The 22169-nt window shown below is 49.7% G+C and overlaps 1 protein-coding gene and 1 long non-coding RNA gene across 2 annotated transcripts in view; one reads left to right on the top strand and one right to left on the bottom strand.

Moving 5' to 3' along the window:
* Positions 1-7650: 7650 nt before the first annotated feature.
* LOC135827450 (uncharacterized) lies at positions 7651-20347 on the bottom strand. Its single transcript, XR_010555450.1, has 5 exons — positions 20010-20347; positions 18200-18301; positions 15517-15581; positions 9791-9845; positions 7651-8494 (listed from the first exon to the last, which is right to left on the bottom strand). It is a non-coding gene; the product is annotated as an uncharacterized LOC135827450 (long non-coding RNA).
* Positions 20348-20701: 354 nt separating this feature from the next.
* LOC135826972 (box A-binding factor-like) overlaps positions 20702-22169 on the top strand; it is a 16427-nt gene continuing 14959 nt past the window's right edge. Inside the window, exon 1 of the mRNA XM_065339497.1 lies at positions 20702-21555. Within this exon, the coding sequence (XP_065195569.1) occupies positions 21143-21555 (413 nt within the window). The 5' untranslated portion in view covers positions 20702-21142. The remainder of the gene's footprint in view (positions 21556-22169) is intronic.

The following is a 22169-nucleotide window of genomic DNA, read 5'->3' as shown; positions in this document are numbered from 1 at the left end:
GTATCGTTAAGTGTGATTGATGGTGGTCTGGGAGGTGGCCGGTTGGTGTGGTGAAAGTGGATGACAGTGGTCTTACTTTCGTTGACCAGGAGATGCCAATCCTTCAGCCACTGTGCCGCGGTTGTCACAGCTGACTGGAGGTGCTCTTCTGCGGCTAGAAAATTCTCGTGAGCGGCAATGATGGCAGTGTCGTCGGCAAACTGGCTGCACTCAGTGTTGTCATTTATGCAGGCGGTTGGCAGATCAACTGTGTAGGCCGTGAACAAAAGCGGCCCCAAGACAGAGCCTTGGGGGACCCCCGCTGGAATGTTTAGCCATGTTGATTTGCTGCTCTCCACTTGCACACGTTGTCGTCTATTGGTGAGATAGGAGGCAAGCCACTGGAGGCATTTGCCATCGAGTCCGAGGTGGGCCAATTTTGCAAGCAGTCCTTGGTGCCACACCCGGTCAAACGCCTTAGAGAGGTCGAAGAAGCAAGCAATTACTGTTTGCCCGGCGTCTCTTTTCTCGGTGATCTGATGGATTAACCGAGATAGCTGCTGTGTGGTGCCATCGTTTGGCCGAAAGCCTGATTGGCCGTTGGGGAGGTGAGGTTGGATGTGCTTTGAGATGCGGTCAGCAACTATCCTCTCTTGTACTTTCGACGTCACGCTGAGTAGCGATATCGGTCGATAGTTGGAGGGCTCGGTTTTGCTGCCCTTCTTGTGGATGGGGGTGACTGTTGCGTCCCTCCACTCTTGCGGGATAGTGCAACGTTCGAAGGAGATGTTAAAAAGGGTTGCTAGGGACGGCGCAAGTGAACTGGCTGCCTCTTTCAGTAGGCGGGTTGGTATGCCATCACAGCCCGGGCTCTTTGACGGGTCCAGGTTAGACAGTAACTTTGAGACCTCTTGGGCTGTTGTTTCAAGTGTAGTGAGGCCAGGTGTATTGGGTGTGGGGGAATGAATGGAGGGAAGTTCCTCGTGGCATCCTGTGACTGACTGTTGGCTCTGCGAGATGAAGAAAGCGTTCAGGGCGGTTGCTTTTTCAGCGGGGGTTGAGAGAGTCTGGCCCTGGGAGAGCATGTCTGGCAGAGTAGGTCGTTGTGAGGACTGGAGGCCTCGCATCAGTTTGTGTAGGTTTGGTGTGGAGTGGCTCGTCCCAGTGCCATTACTGACATATGTAGACTTAGCGATTCGGAGAAGGTGAGTAACTTTGTTGCGTTGGGTGGTGTATGCTGTCCAGTTGCAGGGCGTCCGGGTGCGCAAGTAGTCACGGTAGAGCCGGTGTTTTTCTCTGATGGCGTTAGTGAGCTCTGGGTTCAGCCATGGCTTTGCGGGGTGGCTGGTATGCCTCGGGGAGTGAGGTACTGCACAGTGTTTGCGGGCGCAAGTGAGGACTTTGTCCTTCCATGAGTGCCACAGGTTGTCTATGTTGGTAGTGTTCAGGGTGTCACCTTCCGGTAGCAGTTGTGTGCGTTCAATTTCGGCTTTCAGACTGCTGATGCTTGGGTTTGACCATTTCCAATGGGTGGTGTTATGGGTGGGAGGTGGTACGGCTCGAGGGGGTGCAGCGACTGGCTTGATTAAACCCCTGATGGATAGGTGGTCCGAGTTGCCGATCTGCGGGAGACTAGAGATAAGGACATAGTCGCTGTCTACATCCGTGACGACGAGATCTAGGCAGGATTTAGGGTGCCCATTCTGCACAAGAGTGGGGAATGTGACATGTTGGTGTAGAGAGTAAGTTTGGAACAGCACTGCTAGATCCTCGCCAACAGCATCTGTCGTGTCAGAGTGGCACCAAGCGGCGTTCTTTGCATTAAAATCACCGAGGATAATCTTTTGCGTTGTTGTTGGTATGGCTCGTATCAGTTCCTCAAGGTGCTGGCAGAATAGCCGATGGTCGCAACGGGGTGGTCGGTAGACGCATGTTGTGTTGATGGTGCTGTCGTTGGCTGACAGTTTCAGCGATAATAGGTCAAAGCTGTCTGGGGTTGTTGTAGGGACGAGTTCATGAGGTATAGTGTCGTTCACGTAGAGAATCACTCCTCCACCTTGGCGGTCTGGGCGGTCTGCACGATGTAGTGTGTATCCACTGAGGGCAAACAGGGAGTCTGGGTCGTGCTGGGTACACCATGTTTCAGAGACAGCAATGACATCATAAGGCGGCGTTGTTGACGATGCTATTGCTGACAGTTCGTCCATTTTGGGGTAGAGACTGCGAGCGTTGAAGGAGAAGAAAGAGATGCTATTTTGTTCATTTCCGTTTTTCATATTTTTTTTTTTTTTTTTTCACTGGTGGGACCTGGTGTTGATGATGATTCCAGTTCAGACGTGGTCCATGGTGACTCCTGTAGGACTCTGGTCAGCTAGCTTATTTTGTTTTTGTTTTTTAGAGGCATGTGGCTGTTGTGCGCCTGGGGGCGTCTGCTCTAGCTGGTGGCGTCTGCGTCTGCGACGTCCGGTGTAGAGTTTCCATTCTTCCTCCGCTGCATTGAGCTTCTGCAGGAGTTGTTCGGCGCGATTTCCATCTTCCTCAAATAGGCTCTCGTCGTTGCTGTCGTCTTCCGCTGCCGTTCGAGGTGAGCCTGGCGAGTGGCAGTACATGCTTGCGCTGGGTGATAGTGCGCGGACTGCGCTCTCGTCGGCTCGATCGATATCTGTACTAGTTCTACGAGTACGAGTTTGGTGCTCATCAGAGGCACTGGCAGTGTGTCCGTGCTGGTCTGCACTTTTGCTGGGCTGGCTGTGTTCAGTGACTTCCTGTGCGGGTGAGCTGGCAGAGGTCACAGGGGACGCTACCTGTGCGTACAGTAAGCTGACCTGGCCTGTGGAGGCTGTCGGATCTGGTGCTGGATCGTCGTTTTGGGTCTGTGTGTTGCTTGTTTCGGTGATTTCCTGTACGAGTGTGCTGGCAGGGGCCGGGGTCGCTGCCTGTGCGTACGGTAAGCTGGCCTGGCCTGGCAGGGCTGTCGCCAGTGTTGGATCTGGTGCTGGGTCTTCGTTTTGGTTCTGCCGCGTGTTGGTTGAAGTGCGGGTTCGTGTGTTTTGTAGCTTGTTCGATTTAGGGCAGGAGCCGGCAAGGTGATTTTCTGAGTTGCAGAGGCGGCAAGTTGGCGCCTGGCCCTCATGCTTCGCGCGGAAGGTATTGCCTTCGGCTGTCCGCACGAAAGATGGCACCTGCCTGCAGCCGTTGTTCAGGCGAACAGTTGCGAAGCGTACGCCTGTTCCGACAAATGCGCCCGACTTTGTGCGGGTACGGCCGTGGCGAATGGTGCCTTGCACCGTACCGTATTTTGTGAGTGCATGTATGATGGCGGCATCGGAGATCCAAATCGGGACGTCAAAGATGTGCACTTGCAAGGAAAGAGAATGGCGGACAGAAATATGTGTTTCGCCAAGAAAGAAACCGTGTTCTGCAATGGACTTAGTTGTAGATTGGCTGCAGAACGTTACCTTACAGGCTGATCCGGTAATTTGGACGGAGGCGACGTCAGCATAACCCTGGTCGATGAGGGTGTCCGCAATTTCTACTATCTTCTGGCCTGCGAGGCCGTCGACAAATATTACGGTATTGGCCTTCAATTCGGCCGGCGACATCGACCTCCACAGTGGCTCTGGGGGCTCAGGCTTTGGGCTGCCTGGCGCTGGGGAGTCATCCATGCTAGATAGGTAATACTAGTTAGAATAGCAGTGCATATAATGCTTCTAGGGTGGGGACGTGGTCACGACACTCAGAGCTTCAAAACTTGCTTCTTACTCCTGGCGAGCTGTTGTTGTTGTTGATAGTTGGTGTACAGATCTCATCACATGTGCCTTAGGTGGGATTTGCTATTGTCACTGGAATATTCAGCCCTAACAAACAGTATGATGGATGAATTTGACTCCAAGTATCTGCTTTTGGGAATGCCATGTATGCATGTCTGGCGTGCTGCTGCTATAATGTTGTGGCAGCAGCATTTTGGTGCGTTGGACTGTTCTTGTAACGGTGTACCTACCCATTTGCTGTTGCCGGATGCCGTGTTTTGTCAGTTGTGCCTGTTTGAAGGTGCCAGGCCAGCTTGTGTTGGTGCGTTCCCGTTAAGTTGCCAGGGCACCGTATTTGTAACGGCGTTCCCGTTTTGCTGTTGTGGGGCTGTGTTTGTATCGGTGTGTTCCCGTTGAAGTTGACGGGGCACCACGTTAGTGGATTGTGCCTGTTTGAAGTTGCCAGGCCAATCCTGTAACGCACACCCGTTTGCTGAAAATTGGGGACATGTTTGTCCATTTTGCTCGAGATTCACATGGCTGCGCCAGTTGCCTTGTGCGGATTAGACTGTTATCTGGCACTAGTCTTGATCTGTTTTATTCAGATTCAGATCAGCTATTGTTCCTATACGAGAAAATCTGTGGGTGCACATCCAATTCCTTTGCAGATTTGCGTGCTTCTCCTGCAACGGGCGTTTACATGGTGTGTGGGCGTATGTGTGGTGTGTTCATGCTGTACAGGCCAGTATTGCCAAGCACTGGGGACCTTTGGCAATCTGAAGAATGTTTTGTCCGAGAATCGATCCTTGGATCTGTGGCGTTGCACTTGCGCGATGGCCGCGGAGACTTGGCGAAAAGGTTCGAGACATACAGCATCTCAATATCTTCCACCACAATCAGCACATCAGCACCACCATTGAGTGTAGCGACATCAGCAATAGAAGACGCATGATATCATTCACCCTTACGGCCTTAGCGAAGACCCGGGAATACCTGAGAAGATGTTAGCCGCAACTTTACTGGAAAAGTCGTCGGTAACAACGGCACTCCATATTTTAGCTGCATGCAGTTAGGTCTCTCAACAAGTGTACCCAAAGTTTTCAAGCTAATACACAAGCAAATTCACTAGGGGCCGAGTATATTTTCCTACACCTCTCCCTGTTTGTTGTTGTTATTTCTGCATTCAAATTGTTTGTGTACCTGTACATTTATTACAGTAGAGCCACGCATCCACGGCTGTTGTTTCCAAGGGGTCAGGCTCGTCAGTTATACAAAACCTTTCAGCAATCTGGCCTTAGGCTTAGTTCCTTGACTTCTTGTACCATTTTCTTAGATGCACATCCCACTGGATAGTGAGCAATACGTGTGTAGCAGAATCTGTATTCCAGAAAAGCAGAGACTTGAGTCTATTGACACTGCGTTTCTTTTTAAAACGTTATTGGCTGTGGTGTTCCTAGAGGTATACACGTACATTCCTGGGTCCCACGTTCTGTGACGCCCGACTGTATTCGTGGTGCCTCAACAACTTTTAATTTTGTGCACTCGGGAAAACCTGCCTGAGGCTGTGAGGCTGCAGAGTGTTGGCTGTGTTTTGCTTTAAAAAACCATCAGGTCTCCCCAGATTTTCTAGTCTGGCCCTGAATTTTGCCACTCTTCGGTTTCAAAACCTAGTGTGGTGGTGGAAAGCCTAGCAGTGTTGTGTGTGCATGTGTGTATTTTGTACAGTGCTGGCCAGAGAAATCCAACCTCGTTAATAAAGTAGCGCCGCGTTCGAGAGCACAGACCGGTCCAGTATGTTTACTACTAGGGCTGCGTAGCGCCCGGTGCAATTTTATTCATAATGTTGGATTTCTTTGGCCAGCACTGTAGTTAGAAGTAGGTCCTCTAAGGTCCTCTGTTTGTGCGCAATTGTGGTCACAGTGGCAGTAGTGGGTGAGGGGTAGACTCAGTTACTACGAAGATGGCGTATACATGGTGTATACAGTCATGTAGTTGAATGTTACTTTGGGCTTAGACCCAGAGGTTCTTGCAATGATGACCCTGGGTTTATGTACATGTATCATTCAGCTACCGTTGTCATAATGGCACTAGTTGATAGAACACCTGTATAAGTACAGGCTGTATATCTAGCATTTTCCAAAATAGCACTCCGTACTTCGAGGCTGCAGCCGTTTTGCATGCTACGTTGTATGTGTTGATCGGTTGACAGCATGTGACAAAGCCGAGGACACACTAGTGTATCAGGAGCACTGTTTTTTAACACAGTGCGTCCCCCGCCTTGTCATGTTAATTTATCAAACAAGGCTTACCTATACCAACATTATACATGTAGGGCTGTGCATGCTTTCAAAATTCTTCCTTGTTGAAGTAGAATGCCGTGCTTGTGGGGGCTTTAGTAGTTCCTTTGCCAGATGTTCTATGCGCATCTCAATGACTTATCAGTTTCAGCACTCGGGCAAGGCACATTCGGGCCTACACATGTAGCCTTGAATTCTGGCTTGGAGGCATTATTCTGTCCCTCCAGGAAATCGCGATTCCACGGATGCAACAAATTTCGCGATTTTGGCCCAAACCCGCGATTTTCAGCAAAATCCGCGATTTCCCACGTTTTTTGTTGTTTTCTGCACTCTATTTCATGCACTTTTCACACAGTGCTTTCCATGATCCTGTACGTTATTTGCACAGTACGACTAGTACTACTCCGGAGTAGATATACGATGCAACAAATTTCGTGATTTGGCCCAAATCCGCAATTTTCTGCAAATAATTCCGCGAATTCCTGGCAAGTTCTGCATCATTCCGCACTTTTTGTCGCATTTTTTGTTGTTTTCTGCCGCAATTTCTTGCGCAAGTTTTCGAGAGTTTTTTCCGCAAATTCCCGCAGGGACAGATTATTTATCTATTTTCATGGCTGCTAGGTTCATCCTTAGTTAAAGGGGAAGTTAAGGCAAAAATTAAAATTTCACCAGTTGTAGTCTTCGGGGTGCTGAGTCGAATGGTCGTGGTCCGAGGAAGCTGAGACGCTCCCTTCCTACTTGAATCCCAATCGAACTCGCGCACTTCCACCGAAACTGGGTGACTGCGCCCTACTAGATGGGGATTTGTATGCAAAATGTCACTAAAAGCGCCATTTCGTTCTTATAAAAGCACGGATGACCGCGATTGGCCCATATGTTGTAGTCTTTTGGACGCTGAGTCGACTGGTTTTGGTCCGAAAAGGCTGCGATGCAGCGTTCCTCCTTTATTCCCAATCGAACATGGTTGAAGAAGCGGTCACGTGGTCCTGGGTGCCCAAATCACCTGGTCACCACGCGAGCAGGTGACAACTTTCACACCAAGGTTCAACTCAAGTTCAACTCGAGTGACAGGACTGCACCCAAAAAAGGTCAAACAGGCTAGTAAGTTGTACCCTGCAGGCACGGTGACCAGGTGACTGGTGTACGCAGGAGCACGTGACCGCTTGTTCAACCATGTTCGATTGGGAATAAAGGAGGTACGCCGCATCGCAGCCTTTTCGGACCAAAACCAGTCGACTCAGCGTCCAAAAGACTACGACATATGGGCCAATCGCGGTCATCCGCGCTTTTATAAGAACGAAATGGCGCTTTTAGTGACATTTTGCATACAAATCCCCATCTCGTAGGGCGCAGTCACCCAGTTCCGGTGGAAGTGCGCGAGTTCGATTGGGATTCAAGTAGGAAGGGAGCGTCTCAGCTTCCTCGGACCACGACCATTCGACTCGGCACCCCGAAGACTACAACTGGTGAAATTTTAATTTTTGCCTTAACTTCCCCTTTAAGAGTTATTTCTCCGTGATTCGCTGATGAGTCCACAAAGGACGAAACAGCTAGACAGTACTAGTGCTGTCCCCAGATCGTGTATTCTAAATCCATAATACTGACGCTCAATCTCCAGACAGCTGTTTCAGCCTTTTTAGGTCCCATCAGTGGAGCTCAGAGCGGGAGGTTAAACAAATGGCAATACGGTCTATATGAACTGAACAAAAAAAGCAATTTGAAAATGGCTCAAAGCATCAAAGTCAGCGAGCTATCTGCAAGACACGCACAAAGAGAGCTTTGCACGAAGGCAGATACATATTACATTATACCTTTGACGCTAACCAAAAAGAGTGCTCAATCAAGTCAACGCAAGGCAGCGTAATGTGGTGATCGAGTCTATAAAAAGCTATAGTGACATGTAGCCAGGCCCCCAGCACAATAAGCTGACTTGCATCATGCTAAAATCGTTCACACAAATCTCTTATAATAATTATTATATAGATTGCAGGATAGGGTGGTTGCACCAGGAAGTGCTGTCTCTGCAATAGTGGGACCAGCCAAGATTGCAGTACAGTCGTCCACCATCAATCCAGCACTTCATTGGCCCACGCCCTCGATACACCAGCATGATTTCCGGAGTTATTACCATTCATTGACACATGCCCCCCCCCCCCCCCAGTTCTTCGGCACCTGACCCGAGTTCTATTTGGGCCGCACTACTTTGTAGCAGTCATACTATAGTACTAGAACTGGATGCACGTGATATCCACTGGAGCTGGCGCTGGCCATGAGCTGACCCACCGCCGTGCCTCCCAGTGTCAATTTTGCTTATGTGATCCTACCACAATCTGGAACATTATCAGAACTCGCCTCTGTTGACTTGCCAGCACTAGTTCTGGTGGATCCGGGCATGTTTCTGCCTTCTCCTAAGCATGTATTCTCCTGCAGGTGCATCTTTCACCTCCTTCTAATGCGCGAGCACATTTTCTGTGGAGATTCAACGACACATACACCAGAAAATACAGAACGGAACAGTGGCTGCCAATGCGACACAAGTACCACATAGACCTAAAAACTCATAAGTACCCTGGGAGTTAGATGCATTTACGGGCAGTATGCCAGGATTTGCGCAGCTAATTTAAAATCAGATTAGCAATGCTGTGTGCTACCTAGGCGGCATATTGGACTCAAAAACCAACCGATTGTGGTCCAACCCAACCGACAGCGTTGTCGGTGGGTTCCGATTGGCAGGTGTTGGATGGACGTATGATCCATGCGTCCCCACAAGCAATGAGAAGTTAACAATGCCACTAAGGATATAATATCGCGGACAGCAGTACAATGAAACTGGGCTATTCATTATCAGCAATATCAGGGGTATATCCCATCCGATAAGACGTACAGCTCGTGTATGGCGGACTTTACAGCAGGTCCCGACAAAGCTTGCCCCGTGCCCTTTACCATTCCTGGGCCAAAACTGTTGTACAATATTCGAGAGGGTCTAGCCTAGTGAGTGTGAACAGAACCTGGCAAACCATATCTCCAAGTGATTCACATGTTGGTATATTCTCCGTTATCATACATCAATTCCGAGCAATTTGACACCCGAATATTCTCGCACCACTACTGCTGAAGTATTGACCACAAACCATGTTCCATTTGACTTACAGACGGAACTTGCAAAAGGCATGAGAGCACTGGAATCTGTAAAGACTCTCGCATTATTAGTAGGGCTGAAACGATCATTCAATAACTCTTAACGATCAACCAATATCATTAGCGATTGATATATTGGTTTTATCGATTCTTGTCGGCTCTACCCGTGTACCTCGAACACCAGTATATGAAAAAATTCCACAATACTTTTGCTACGTTAGAAATTTGTGGCACCACACTGTTGACATCTGTAGAAATCTGGTTGGTTTATCAACATGACCTAGAGAATTTCATGTTGTTTCTAGAGGGAAGAATCTTGTCATTACCCTCCAGCAACTGCTCTTATCTCTGAATTTTCCCGCAAATGAACTGAAAAGACAAAGAGTGCTCTCTTCCGATCTCTTTCAAAGCCACAAATCAATTTTACTGCGCTTGAAAGTGCATGATTGTACTCGTATTCACTATCGGATGGAGTGCAAGGGCTGGAATACTGTCACTCATATACATGCATAAAAAATTGTTAGCACTCGTCTTGAACACTAACGATTATCGATTGCACTCTTAACGATCGATATGCGAGTTATCGGTATAATTGTTTCAGCCCTAATTATTAGCCACCATACATACCTTTCGGGAAGTCGTGTTGGAAGCAGAATGCTCGGAGAGCAGAGCTGAGTGAGATCTGCATACAGTAACACAGCGACAATGAATCACATGAACAGAAGGAAGCAGTCGTATCCGTACACATCTGAATATGCGCTTATGGGAGGAAAATCCGTGCGACAAAAGAGGACCGTGTTATGCAGGTGTATGTCTTACCCGGGTACGTACTAAGTGAGTTCCACCGTACGTATATAATTGTATTGCAATTGAATCACTTGACTGACTGGAGCCAAAAATATCAATTGGCACTTACTCCGGTTACCCGAATGTTTCGGTACCACTATCATTAGGTTTGTTGCAATCGAACCAAGTCATAGTTGAGTCATTTTCAATGCGTTAGGTGTTACCTGACGTGCCCACTGCATCAGCCGCTATGTCATATTCCACCAGGCATGCGCCAAACCAGGCGCAGTGCGCACACTGATGATGGTGGTTGTCACACAACGAGCAGTAGTAAAAGTGAAAGGACTTTTTGCATGTGATTTTGTTGTAATTTGTGCCAGTCGAATTGTCTCAGTGTAACTAGTTTATCGTTAGCTTACTAGTTTGTTTATACAAAAGAGAAAGACCAAGGAACTACAAGTTACGCTATACTGTCCACTAACACCACCAGTTACTAAACAATCAGCTCATGCGATAGCATTGCACGACACTGAACAGCTCTAGCACATCTTGGATGCGCACTCCAACAGCCTTGTGGACGACGACCGTCACTGGAGAATCGGTCCGTCGCTCTACCAGCCCGGCGGCACAGTGGACAGTGCCTTGGGGGTGTCAGGCATGGATCAGGCTGATAAGGACGTGGTGGAGACGGACATGATGTTTGCAAGGAAGAGTGATGATATGCGTATGTGCTCTCCGCCAGTTGTTGAAGCAACAGTCCAGCAGTGGAAAGTCGGCAAGGTTAAAATAAGTGACCAACTGGGTGAAAGTACACCAAATGTGGCCCATCTCTTGAATGGTGCGGACCACGGCAAGGACCTGAAGTTGAAGGTCGTCAATGGCAACACCGCATGGTCGACGTCAATGGGAACATCAAGCCATCAAGTTGGTGGAACTATGGAATGTCCGTCGCAGGCTGCAGCGACAGGGTAACATGCTCAGGGAAGAGTACAGCGACGATGATCAGCTGTGTCTTGCACGCAGTCGTGTTGATCGTGGCGTGCAGAACAACAGAGTCAGTTGCGGTATTCGTACATTTGTCTGTTTAGGATTGTGATCCCCAGGAAGTCCTTTGGTGAGGAGTGATGTCACGCAACGAGCAGTAGTCAAAGTGAAAGGACTTCTTGCATGTGATTTTGTTGTAATTTTGTAAGGTGTGGTGGCAGAACTTTCAGCTGGTAGTGGGTGATGGGCTGGCGGTGTGACAACAATTACGGGCTTGATGAACGACATAATTATGGCGAGTCGATCTTTGGCCAGTTGCTGAGTTGGAGATCGTCACCGTAGACCCAGAGATCTGGTCCACGGTCCAGGGGTTGGGATCCCACTGTGGTGAGAGCTTGTGTGCCTGCTCATTGCGGCGTAAGACGCGCTGACCAGGAGTGAGGATGGGGGCGTTTGACCGGCGGGTGGCATTGGCAGCATCGCACTGGGATTGGCGGAATTGCTGGTCACGGTGGGCAGCTGAAGGCAAGTCTGGTGCGGCTGCCGTAATGCAGGGTATGCTGTCGCGGATGGGGCGACCAAACATGAGTGTTGCCGGTGCCTCGTGAGTGGCAGGGTGTGGCGTGGTGCGGTACGCTAGGAGCCATTGGTCTAATGCAACATTGATGTCTTCGCCAGCTAGTTTGGCAGTTCGCAGAACTTTGCCAATGGTACGGTTGAGGCACTCGACTGCTCCGTTTGCTTGTGGCCACAAAGGAGGGGTGTGGCGGTGCTGGATAGCGTGTTGCGCGAGGAAATCAGCAAAAGCCGAAGAACGGAACTGAGAACTGTTGTCCGAGACTAGCTCTTCGGGCAAGCCGAACATGGATAATGTAGAGCGCAGAGCTTTAAGAACACCGGTCGTAGTGGGTGTCGTGCTGAACACGTTGATGACCGGGTAGCGAGTCAACTGGTCGATAGTGGCAAGCAGGTGCTGACCGTTGGCATGGGTCCATACAAATCGACGAAGACTCGTTGCCACGGCTTGGTGGACGGTGGTGTGGGCACGGACTCCCGGACGTAGCGGTGTCGTTGAGAGAGTTGCTTGGCACGGAATACATTGCCGGCAGAGTGCTTCGGCTTCAGTAGCCATGTTGGGCCACCAAACCTTGCTGTTGAGCCGTTGCTTGGTGCGGACAATATCTTGGTGGCCCGCATGTGTAAGCTGCAGGGTAAGCCGTTGGAGGGCCATGGGAATGACGAGACGGTCGTTGCGGAGTAGTAGACCGTCACTCTCAGACAGTTCATGGCGGAGGGCAAAGTACGGGCGGACCGTGGTGTGGTTGGAATCCCAGCGGCCAGATTGCAGAGAGGAAAGGATGGCTTGCAGTGTGGTGTCTGCGGTGGTGGCGTCCGCAATCTCCTTCAGAGCCAACGCATTCGGCTTAGCTGCTGTAGCTAGGGCATGTATGTACGCAGTGTCTTCCTGTGCGCCGATGTTTGGCAAGTCGGGATGAGGCTGCGGATTGCGACTGACGACGTCGGCCGGGTTTTCTGGGCCAGGCTTGTACTGGAGCTGGAAGCTGAGATCCTGCAGGCGGAGGACCATGCGCTCAATTCGTGGCGGAGGTCTCGATCCGACGGCCATGAGTTGCAGGAGCGGCTTGTGGTCGGTGACAACGGTGAACTGTGGATCACCTTGTCAAGTAGTGGTGAAAGCGAAGGCAGCCAAACTTGACACCCAATGCTTCCCGTTCAGTTTGAGAATATTGCTGCTCGACGCCGGAGAGTGCACGGCTGGCGAATGCTACAGGTGCATCGTGGCCGTTGTCTTGGCGTTGACACAGGATTGCGCCGAGGCTGGTGGGCGATGCGTCAACATACAGTGATGTGTATCGCTTGCGGTCAAAGTATTGCAGCATGCAGTCTTCGGCGATGGCCTTCTTCAGTGCATCAAATGATTGCTGCTCAACATCAGTTCAACGCCAAACAGTACCTTTCTTAGTGAGAGCAGGGAGTGGCGTGGTGAGATCGGCCATGTTACGAATGTAACGGCGGAGGAAGTTGGTGAGACCCAGGAAACTCCGTATGTCGCTGACGCAAGATGGCGTAGAGAATGTAGCCACAGACTGCTGGTGGCTGGGAGAGGCGTGGATGCCCTTGTCGGAGTAGACGCTAGCCGTGAACTTGAGCCGAGGCTTGAGGATGTGACATTTGTGACATTTGGCTCGGTTGAGTGTAACATTGTGATCTTGGAGCCGCTGGAGGCAGGCGGCGAGTCGTCGGTTGTGCTCTTCGACGCTCTTACCAAAGTTGAAGATGTTGTCGTGGACGTTCTTCACACCGTCGAGGTCAGCAAGCCATGGCGTCCATTGTGCGCTGTAGGATCTCGGATGCGGACGATACGCCCATGGGCAGACGTTTACAGTGCAAAACTGCGTAGCGACGTGACTCAGGGTGGCCTGGCTCTCCACAGCGGTAGCAGAGCGATGTGCTGGATTCGCGCTGGCCTGGAGCGCGAGTGGCGACTGGGGCAGGTGGCTGGTGGTACGAGTTTGCAGCTGGATGTGGCGAAGACTGCATCGGTCGACGCGACGGAGTTGAAACAGTAGCAGGAGGCGGCTGTGTCCTTTTGTAGAACGGTGGCTGATGACGGAGGGCATTGATCGAGTCTTGTGTGCGCCGGAACGCCGTCGTCTGTTCCACTGACGCTTCAAATGCTCTGGCGGCCTTGAGCGCCTTGGCGAGATCAAGGGACGCAGTCTCCAGCAGTTTTCTGCGGAGTGGATCGGACGTGCATCCTGCCACAATTTGATCACAGAGAGCCACGTTCTTCTGGGCATCGTCGGCGAAGCTGCAGGTCATTGCCGATGCCAGCAAACGAGTATAAAACGTGTCTAACGTTTCGCCAGGCTGCTGGGTGACCTGCCGGAAGTGAAAGCGGGCCATGCTGGGGCTCTGCTTCGACTGAAAGTAGTCGGCGGCGGCGGTTATGAGGCCGTCGAGATCATTGCCAGTGTTGGCTAACGTAGGGACGAGCTGCTGGATGTCCTTGCCGGCCACATACTGGAAAGTGTCTCTCTGGCGAGTGTCATCCGAGATGCCGGCTGCTGCGACATAGATTTGGAAACACCGTTCCCAGGCAGGAAAATGGGCAGCAGCGTCGTAGAGACTGCTGTAGATCGGGAATGGCTCCGGAGGCGGTAGTGACAGTAGGGACATGGCGAGGATCAGGCGTTTGCTCGCAGCGCCAATGTAATGTTGTTCTCTTGCTGTATTCCAAACAACAACTAACTCGGAGCTCCGGAAAGCTCCGCAATAGTGAGGTTTTGCATTCCGAATTTCGGCTCGGCGTTCTTTGGTCATTTGTCGAACATCAAAATGTCGAATTTTCGCACCGACGTTTGTTTTGCAAGTCGAAAATGATGTGTTTTGATTTCGTGAGCGCCAGCATCAGCAATGTCCTGTCCTGTGCTCCTTTTCTTGCTGATTCCGACAAACTTTGATCGCGCCCAAAGAGTCGAGGGCCAAACCTGCCTCCTTAGTCGCCTCAGAAAAACCAACTCCATGGCCAAGTCAAATTTTATGGGTATCGCCATAGTCTTTTCAGCCACACAGATGACGGTGAGGACACTCCAAGCGAAAGAGAGTAGACAGGCAGTGGAGAGGAGCAATCAGAGGTAGCTGACGATGCTGATGTCGTCAAAGACGCCTGGGAAGCCATGCCAAGATAAGAAACCTCTTTGAATAAATCACGCGCTAGCGCTCTTCCACAAGAAAATTCATCTGAAAAATATGTTCGGCAAAGTGAGCTTTTTCCGAACAAACATGCCGCATCTTCGTGTACATTTTCGACCTCGCTCCCGCGTGTCGAATCTTTTGCCGAATTTCGGAATGCAAAACCTCACTAATATGATGCCAACAGAATGTAATGGTGTGCGTGCATGCGTACAGAGTCGGTGCGTACCGACTGTCAGCACAGGTGTGGAAAGCAGCATATGTAAATGGATAGGAGCACAAACGGTGCCGCGTGCATATATGTGTCGGTAGAGCATGAGACTCTTAATCTCAGGGTCGTGGGTTTGAGCACCACGTTGGGCGCCAAATGTCGTCTCGGTTGGAGAACGAGCTGCCTCTACTATACCCTCGCCACGCCACACATCAAACGGACTAGTCAAGTGGTTTTTCTCTAGAGCTAGAGAGAGAGCTAGTCATTACTACACTTCAGGAGACGACGGGAGAACTGACAATTGACATGGCGAAAGGAAACATGATATCGGAAAGTGGTGCCCTCATCAGCACAAAAAGTGGCGTACTCGATATCATATCAGCACAAAAAGGTGCACGTGTCAGCAATACAACAAAGCAGCGCAGCAGCATGTACGGGTCAGCAGCACAGAGACACAAATACAGCAGCAGGTAAGACAAAGAGACAACACGTGCAGCCACATGTACAACATATGGGTGTGACAGTCCATATATGTACGTGTGAACACTACACACGATGAGAACATGCAAAGTATGGAGACCCAGACTGTGTGGTCAGCAGGACACAGCCCGTACAGGATGGAACAGACAACTAAACGTAATAAAGCACCACGTACCGGCGGACTAGTCGACGCTGATGGGAGAAGTGGCACCCCCTGAGGCAGCTACGGATGCTAGAACTCTACAGCCAGACCAACACCAATATAAAACAAAAGGGTACACCACACCAGGAAGCAAGTCAAATAAAGATGTGTGAACAACGGCCACACACCACAGAAAAGCATACAGAACAAAAACTCAATTACCGACACCATAGACACTGCAAAATCCAAACAGGAGGAAAATACTAACTCCCTGAGGACACTGAGCATGAGGCAAACGAGCAAGCAACCTCTTGCCGATGTTCCACCGTGTAACAACAACCGCGCTGGCCACCGGACTGTATGGTAGGGGTATTACACCTGGACCTCAAGACCAACGGGCGAAGGACAGCAGGCCGGGCCCAGGTAAATACAATGAGGAGCACTGTATACAACTACAGAAATAACCCAAACCCATGCCAATTTGACCAACATACCTCCCCTGCGCATCCATTCCTAGTGTACGGGTCTGAAAGATGAAAGATGGAGCGCTTGTGTACACGGGCCCGGAAAGCCTGCTTCGGCCGCTCGGCAGCAGCTTCGTAGTGGTGGTCAAGGGTCGAAGACCGACGGATACGGATCAACTCCCCAGTGAACACACCTTTGCCCATACTACAGGGGTGGTTACTACCGACAAGCAGATACAGGAAACGATTGGTGAACTTGAAATGAGGCTTCACCGCCATGTATCCCTTACTACGGAAAACTGTGGTGTCCAGGAAATCAATGCCATCATGTGCCAGTTCATGAGAAAACTTGAGGGCCGAACACTTATTAATCCTATCTAAAGTGCGCTGAACTTGACCTTCGCAACCATGCAATGATAAAGCGTCTGAAAACTGTGGTGTCCAGGAAATCAATGCCATCACGTGCCAGTTCATGCGCAAACTCGAGGGCCGAACACTTATTAATCCTGTCTAAAGCGCGCTGAACTTGACCTTCGCAACCATGCAATGAAACAAAAATGTCACTGATAAAGCGTCTATAAACCTGAACCTCTAAACCCTCCCCCTCTAAGATCGGCAAAATGTACCGCTTCTCCAAATACAGCATAACAATGTCGGCATAGACCACTGCTGCAGGCGAACCCATGGCAGTCCCTTGGATCTGCCGAAACACATCGTTACCATACACGAACTCATTTTTCTTCCGAATGACTGACATCAAGGAAGTCACTGCTGTTAATAACCATGTACGATGGGCGAGGGGCATCCACCTTGTACACCTGTGTGTGATATATCACGACAACCGAGCTCGTTGGGGATGTTGGTGTAGTAAAGGCTGGTCACATCTATACTCAATTATAAATGATCGTCCCGCACAGGCAAACCTTCTACCAAGTTGATGAAATCCGCAGTTGAGGTCAGAACAGTACTTTCCTCACATACATACGGGTTCAGTAGAAAGTCAGTGAACTCAGCGGGATAGTAGCCAGGACTATTTAGATTAACAATAGGCCTAACCTTCAGGACCCAGGGCTTATGTGTTTTGAGAAGTCTCCTGAAAACGGGCATGCGCCCCCGGTGCGACTAAGAACAGTGACATAATATTAGTGGGCATACGATGCTCAATGCGATGCCTAGTCATGGCGAGTAAACAATTGACTCGGGTCGCTCACACGAAGTCTCAACACAGCCTTGAGCCTGTTGGTTGCCATCGGCAGTCTAGCCGCATGCTCATCTAGCCCCTCAGGCAAAAAAAACAGTCATTTATAATGTTTGGCATTGTGATGCTGGGCATGGCCTATATCATCATAGTGAGATCAGTCCAGGACTACTATCACAATAGACTGCCTTTGAATATGCCTGAGTCCGATCGCGTTCTAGCTCCCAAACTATGTGCTGCATGTGTACACTCCGCCTATGGTTAGTCTACTCCAGAACAACGCCTGGAGAGGTTCATTGGGGGCATGATGTCCCCCACCCCATTCCCCCCTTGCCCCCTGCACCTGAAGTACCGGTATTGCCCCCCCCCCCTCCCCAAACAAATTACAGGACACAGATGGAGCACTGGGGAGCACGTAGCAGTAGGCAAAGTTGACGATGCCAGTGCAGACACGGCCTGACCTCGGTCACCACACTGACACCGTATAGTCTCCAAGGGACATAGCTACCAGAGAACACACAGAATGCGAGTATATAGTGCTATCTCGGTGGATAGACAACCCCCTATACACAAAATATCTACTGATAGAGTTCTGTGTAGACCCTATGTGCACAAATGTGTGGATGAGTACTGGTAGACGGACAGCTAACCCTAGTCTAAGTAAAATAAAGGCGGAATGTAGAGCCTGGGCAAAAAAATAAGTAAATAAAAATATTGACTAGTTTGAGGGAAAGACACAAACGGGAAAAGTCTGAAGAAAAAATTGACTGTCACCAAAAAAATAATAATAGCTACACACACGAGGGAACTCGGATGGAGAGCCAAGGATTAAAATTGAAAAAGAGGACCATCAGTTTACGAGTTATCCGTTTCATCCAACACTTACGGATATAAACGTGATGCAGCTAAGCATCAGGTCGTTGAATGTCAGGATCTCATCAGTCAGTTTTTGTGCTAATTGTTGCACATTTTTGACTCAGCAGTATTCTGCATATAACCGTTAGTGTTGGACAAAACGGATAACTTGTAAACATGAGGGAACACTCATCCTTACCCAAGTCCCAACGTCAGCACTCGGCGCTGCTCCGAACCAAGAGGGACATTGGAGAGATCGTCCATCAGCTCCTCTCTTGTCCTGCGATCAAATCGCCTAATGCTAAAACACAAGAAGATAGGAAAGGCAAGTAGAATAAATAAATCAATAAAGTAATACACAACAAAACAAGTTTGAACAGCTGCAAACGTAATGGACGATCCGAACAAGACCAATGATATACCTAGCAATAAGTGTGCAGAGTGTGCAGCCCAAGGATAATCATCCCACGGCAAAGTTTATTGTTTAGGGCATAGACTCACAGTAACAGGCTCACCTTTGCTGCATCTCACACCGCTTCACATGGTAATCTACTGTATCACCATGGTACTTTCTGTTGCACATTGCTGCTTGTTTAACAAAAGGCAGAAAACACACCGAATTTCCAGGAATTACCATGGTGATACGGTACTTTAGCTTGAACCTATTGTATGACGGGTTTTCTATGATTCATAATGACCCAGAGAGAAACTAAACCGGTATCGAATTCCAGTCAGCGACGCAATTCTTCTGAGGTGTAAAGTGACTTCAGGAATATGTTGCAGAAAACTGCGATGCATGCTGATTATTTACTGTGCCCTATTGTGCACCATATACCAGGTGTGTTACTCAGGGATGAAGTAGATGCACACAAGTACCGTGCATCACGGCACAGGTTAGGTTTGCTACTAGCTGCTACAGTGTACTTGTGGTCCGAACTTGCACTCTACTCAGCTCTGCATACGCAAAGAGTGCTGGTGCCGAAATGAACCAGAAGGGTGCTGAGTGGGACGCAACAACACTGACTCTGTATACCCATGTACACAGATATGATAGGGTATGCAGTACCTGCTCTTCTGACGCTTCATGTGCTTTCATAGCCAAGGTTTCTCACTTTCTTCGCAAGCTCTTTTAGTCTTGAGAGTTGACAACTGCTTATGGTTGTGTTGGCAGAAAACATATCAGCTAATCTGACAACCGTCCAACCCCATTTTACTGGTAAGTAGTCAGCGAGTGGCTTTGATGGGGCCATACTAGAGGGGAAGTTACGCGGCATATTTGTGCTTCCTTTTTGAAAACACGTTCTCGCTCGAAGGGTTTCTAAACTTTATCCCTGCGCTCATTGATGGAGTTGCCAGCGGCACTCTACAGAAGAACAATGTTGTCAAGTTTTTTTATGAAAAATTGTCAAACATTTTCAAATTGCTATAAGTTTGGTTAGGGCCGGGTTCCACTGCGGCTCCGCAGCTCCGCTGCTCCACGGTACTTGGCTGCATGCAGCAGAGCGGCGTGGTTCCAGTGACACTCGCCATTCACGGTACCGCGATCGTGCTCGATGTTTTTTGATGACATTTAGCCTGCCTGCGCGCGCGTGAAATCCAAAAAAATCCTCGTGTTCTGGCCTGTGCAACGAATTAAAATTCCCCCGAATAAAACAATTGAGTGCGGGAAACAATGCAAGCCGTGACCGCAGCTTGCGTTTTTTTGTATCAAGCAGCGAAGCGAAAGCTGGTGATGAGCCGCGGCCTCGCTGGACCAGCTCGTAATGATGACGTTTCATGCCGTGGATGATGTGCGGCGGAGCGGCAGTGGAACCCAGCCCTTAGGCAAAGGAAATTTGTCATTAATTTGTTTATGCTGCATAGATGGAGAGCTGCACACTCTGGCTTATGGACTCTCGCCTACAGTGTAGTCGTACTGCTAGTGTACTGGCATTACAGAAGACACGAAAAACGAGAACATAATTATGGCGAGAAAGTAATTACTGGCTAAGAATTGCCCTAAGACTTACCGCTTCTCAGTGCTCCATACCAGGAAGTAGTACAATACCTACTCCCTGCTCCATACGAGTGTTTTCTCCTCATTCTCTGCATCCTTTGCCGCAGGAGTCTCGTCCATTTAGCGGCTCAAATGCTTGAGCTCCGGATAGCGGAAAATAGCTCGTCGTCCATTAGCGGCTCTAATAGTACCTGGTCTGAAGTGTCGCAGTCTAGCAACTATGATTTTTTCCAGGAGGGTAAGGGTTGCAAACCCAAAGAGACCCTAAGCTTCGTCTATCAAACAAAACAATTGCCCTAAAAAATGGAAGAGGAAAAGAGTGAGCGAGCTGGTCTGAGCGCGCTACTTTTCAAAAAATAGAAGCTGAAAGCCATCAAAGTCAAAGCATTCTGCCTCTGGCTAGCGCGTTTGTGTATGTCACGAGCGCTAGCGCGCTAGTCGCAGCAAACGCTCGCAGGTCAGAGTTAGCGCTATTTGGGCTGTTTCCAGTGTTTGCCGCACGCGGCAGCTGGATGGATCACGTGATCCAAGCTGACAAATAAGGTCCGATGGTTCAGCTACATTGAGCCACAAGCTATCGAGTGTGTCCTCACGTTCAGTGAGTTGGCAGTGCACTGACTGTGCAGTCAGTTGCATTGGGGTGCTTGCACCCAAGGGACAACTAGGTTTTCCACTTCAAAAATCATCCTTTCTAACTACAGCTAGCACAGTACCTAGCTACGATAATGCCCCAGTTTCTCGTCGGCCATCATTCCTGCTGGACTTCACTGGCAAATGTTAGCAGGCCTGGTACTGATAGCCGCTCGCCGTGCGCTCAATGCTGTGTGGAGTGATACTACTACTACTAGCTAGCGTGAATGGTCGTGAAACAAGTGCGCTATCTCTCTCCTGCCCAGTCCCAATCGTCAGCGTTCCCTGTTTTTAGTTGGAGCGCGAACGAACACGTGCCGTGGATATTATTATCTGCGCGCGTTTCTCTGCACAGAACTCCAGCTCGCTAGCAATCGCAATGTAGCCGTGGAGTGTTGACCCATTTGATGTTAGCGACTTTTATTGATTACGGGTATTTCCCAGTGACGGCTGTAGTATTTTTCACAGCGCTAGCTGCTCAACACCGCTAACTGCTCACTAAACTCAGTAGCCACAATGAAAAGCAAAAATTCGAGCGCTGCAAGTCAACTTGCCAAGGACACAGCAGCAGCGGCGGCGACAACAGCCACGGCAATGTCATCTTCCAATGCTAGTACGACAACTGCCAACAGTTCAACGGCTGCAGCAGCAGCTGCAGCAGCAGCAGCAGCAGCAGCAGGGAGTACAGGCTCCGCGCCATCTAGTGTTGGAAATGGTACCCAGCAGCTCACGACGCCGACCCCAACCACGACTGCCTCCGCTTCGTCCGCAGCTGGAGCCGCAGCGGCTGCTGGAGCTAGTCCCGGAGCAGTGGCAAGCGGATCTGCTTTAGCCTCCAGCCTCCATATCATGGCATCGGCAGCGGGGGGAACAAGTAGCTTGCATCACCCGCTGAAAACCATCTCCATTGAGGAGGAGGCGAGAGAAAAGTAAGCGGCAGTTCGTAATGTGGTTGGTTTGTGTGTTTGAATCAAGGGGTACATTTCCACCGGGCCTCTGGCCATCGGTTTTGTGTTGTTCGTTCTAGAGTGTCTCCCACTGGTGGTGTCATAGTGCTAATGGTACACGCATGCACAATGTCATGTGTGTACAGATGTAGCCGTTCACAGCATGTATTATTTCTAGGTTTTGCAACATAATCACGAATACAATCATGTACATGTGGTCGCATATGTCAATAATTTTGCGTCTTTATAGTACTATTATTGTTCATGTGTGTGTGTGTGTGTGTGTGTGTGTGTGTGTGTGTGTGTGTGTGTGTGTGTGTGGTGCGTGTGTGCGTGTGTGTGTGTGTGTGTGTGTGTGTGTGTGTGTGTGTGTGTGTGTGTGTGTGTGTGTGTGTGCGTGCGTGTGCGTGTGTGTGTGGTGCGTGTGTGCGTGTGTGTGTGTGTGTGTGTGTGTGTGTGTGTGTGTGTGTGTGTGTGTGTGTGTGCGTGTGTGTGTGTCCCTTGCTTGTTTGTATTGTTTTCTACTACGGCGAAAAACAATCAACGTTTCCAAGAATTTGCACACTCCACACACTCCACACAGTCATTTACAGGTC

Source organism: Sycon ciliatum, chromosome 11 (genome assembly GCF_964019385.1).
Source record: "Sycon ciliatum chromosome 11, ocSycCili1.1, whole genome shotgun sequence".
Classification (NCBI taxonomy): Eukaryota; Metazoa; Porifera; class Calcarea; order Leucosolenida; family Sycettidae; genus Sycon; species Sycon ciliatum.
The sequence above is the reverse complement of the archived record's forward strand: the minus strand, read 5'-3'. Positions and strand labels throughout refer to the sequence as shown.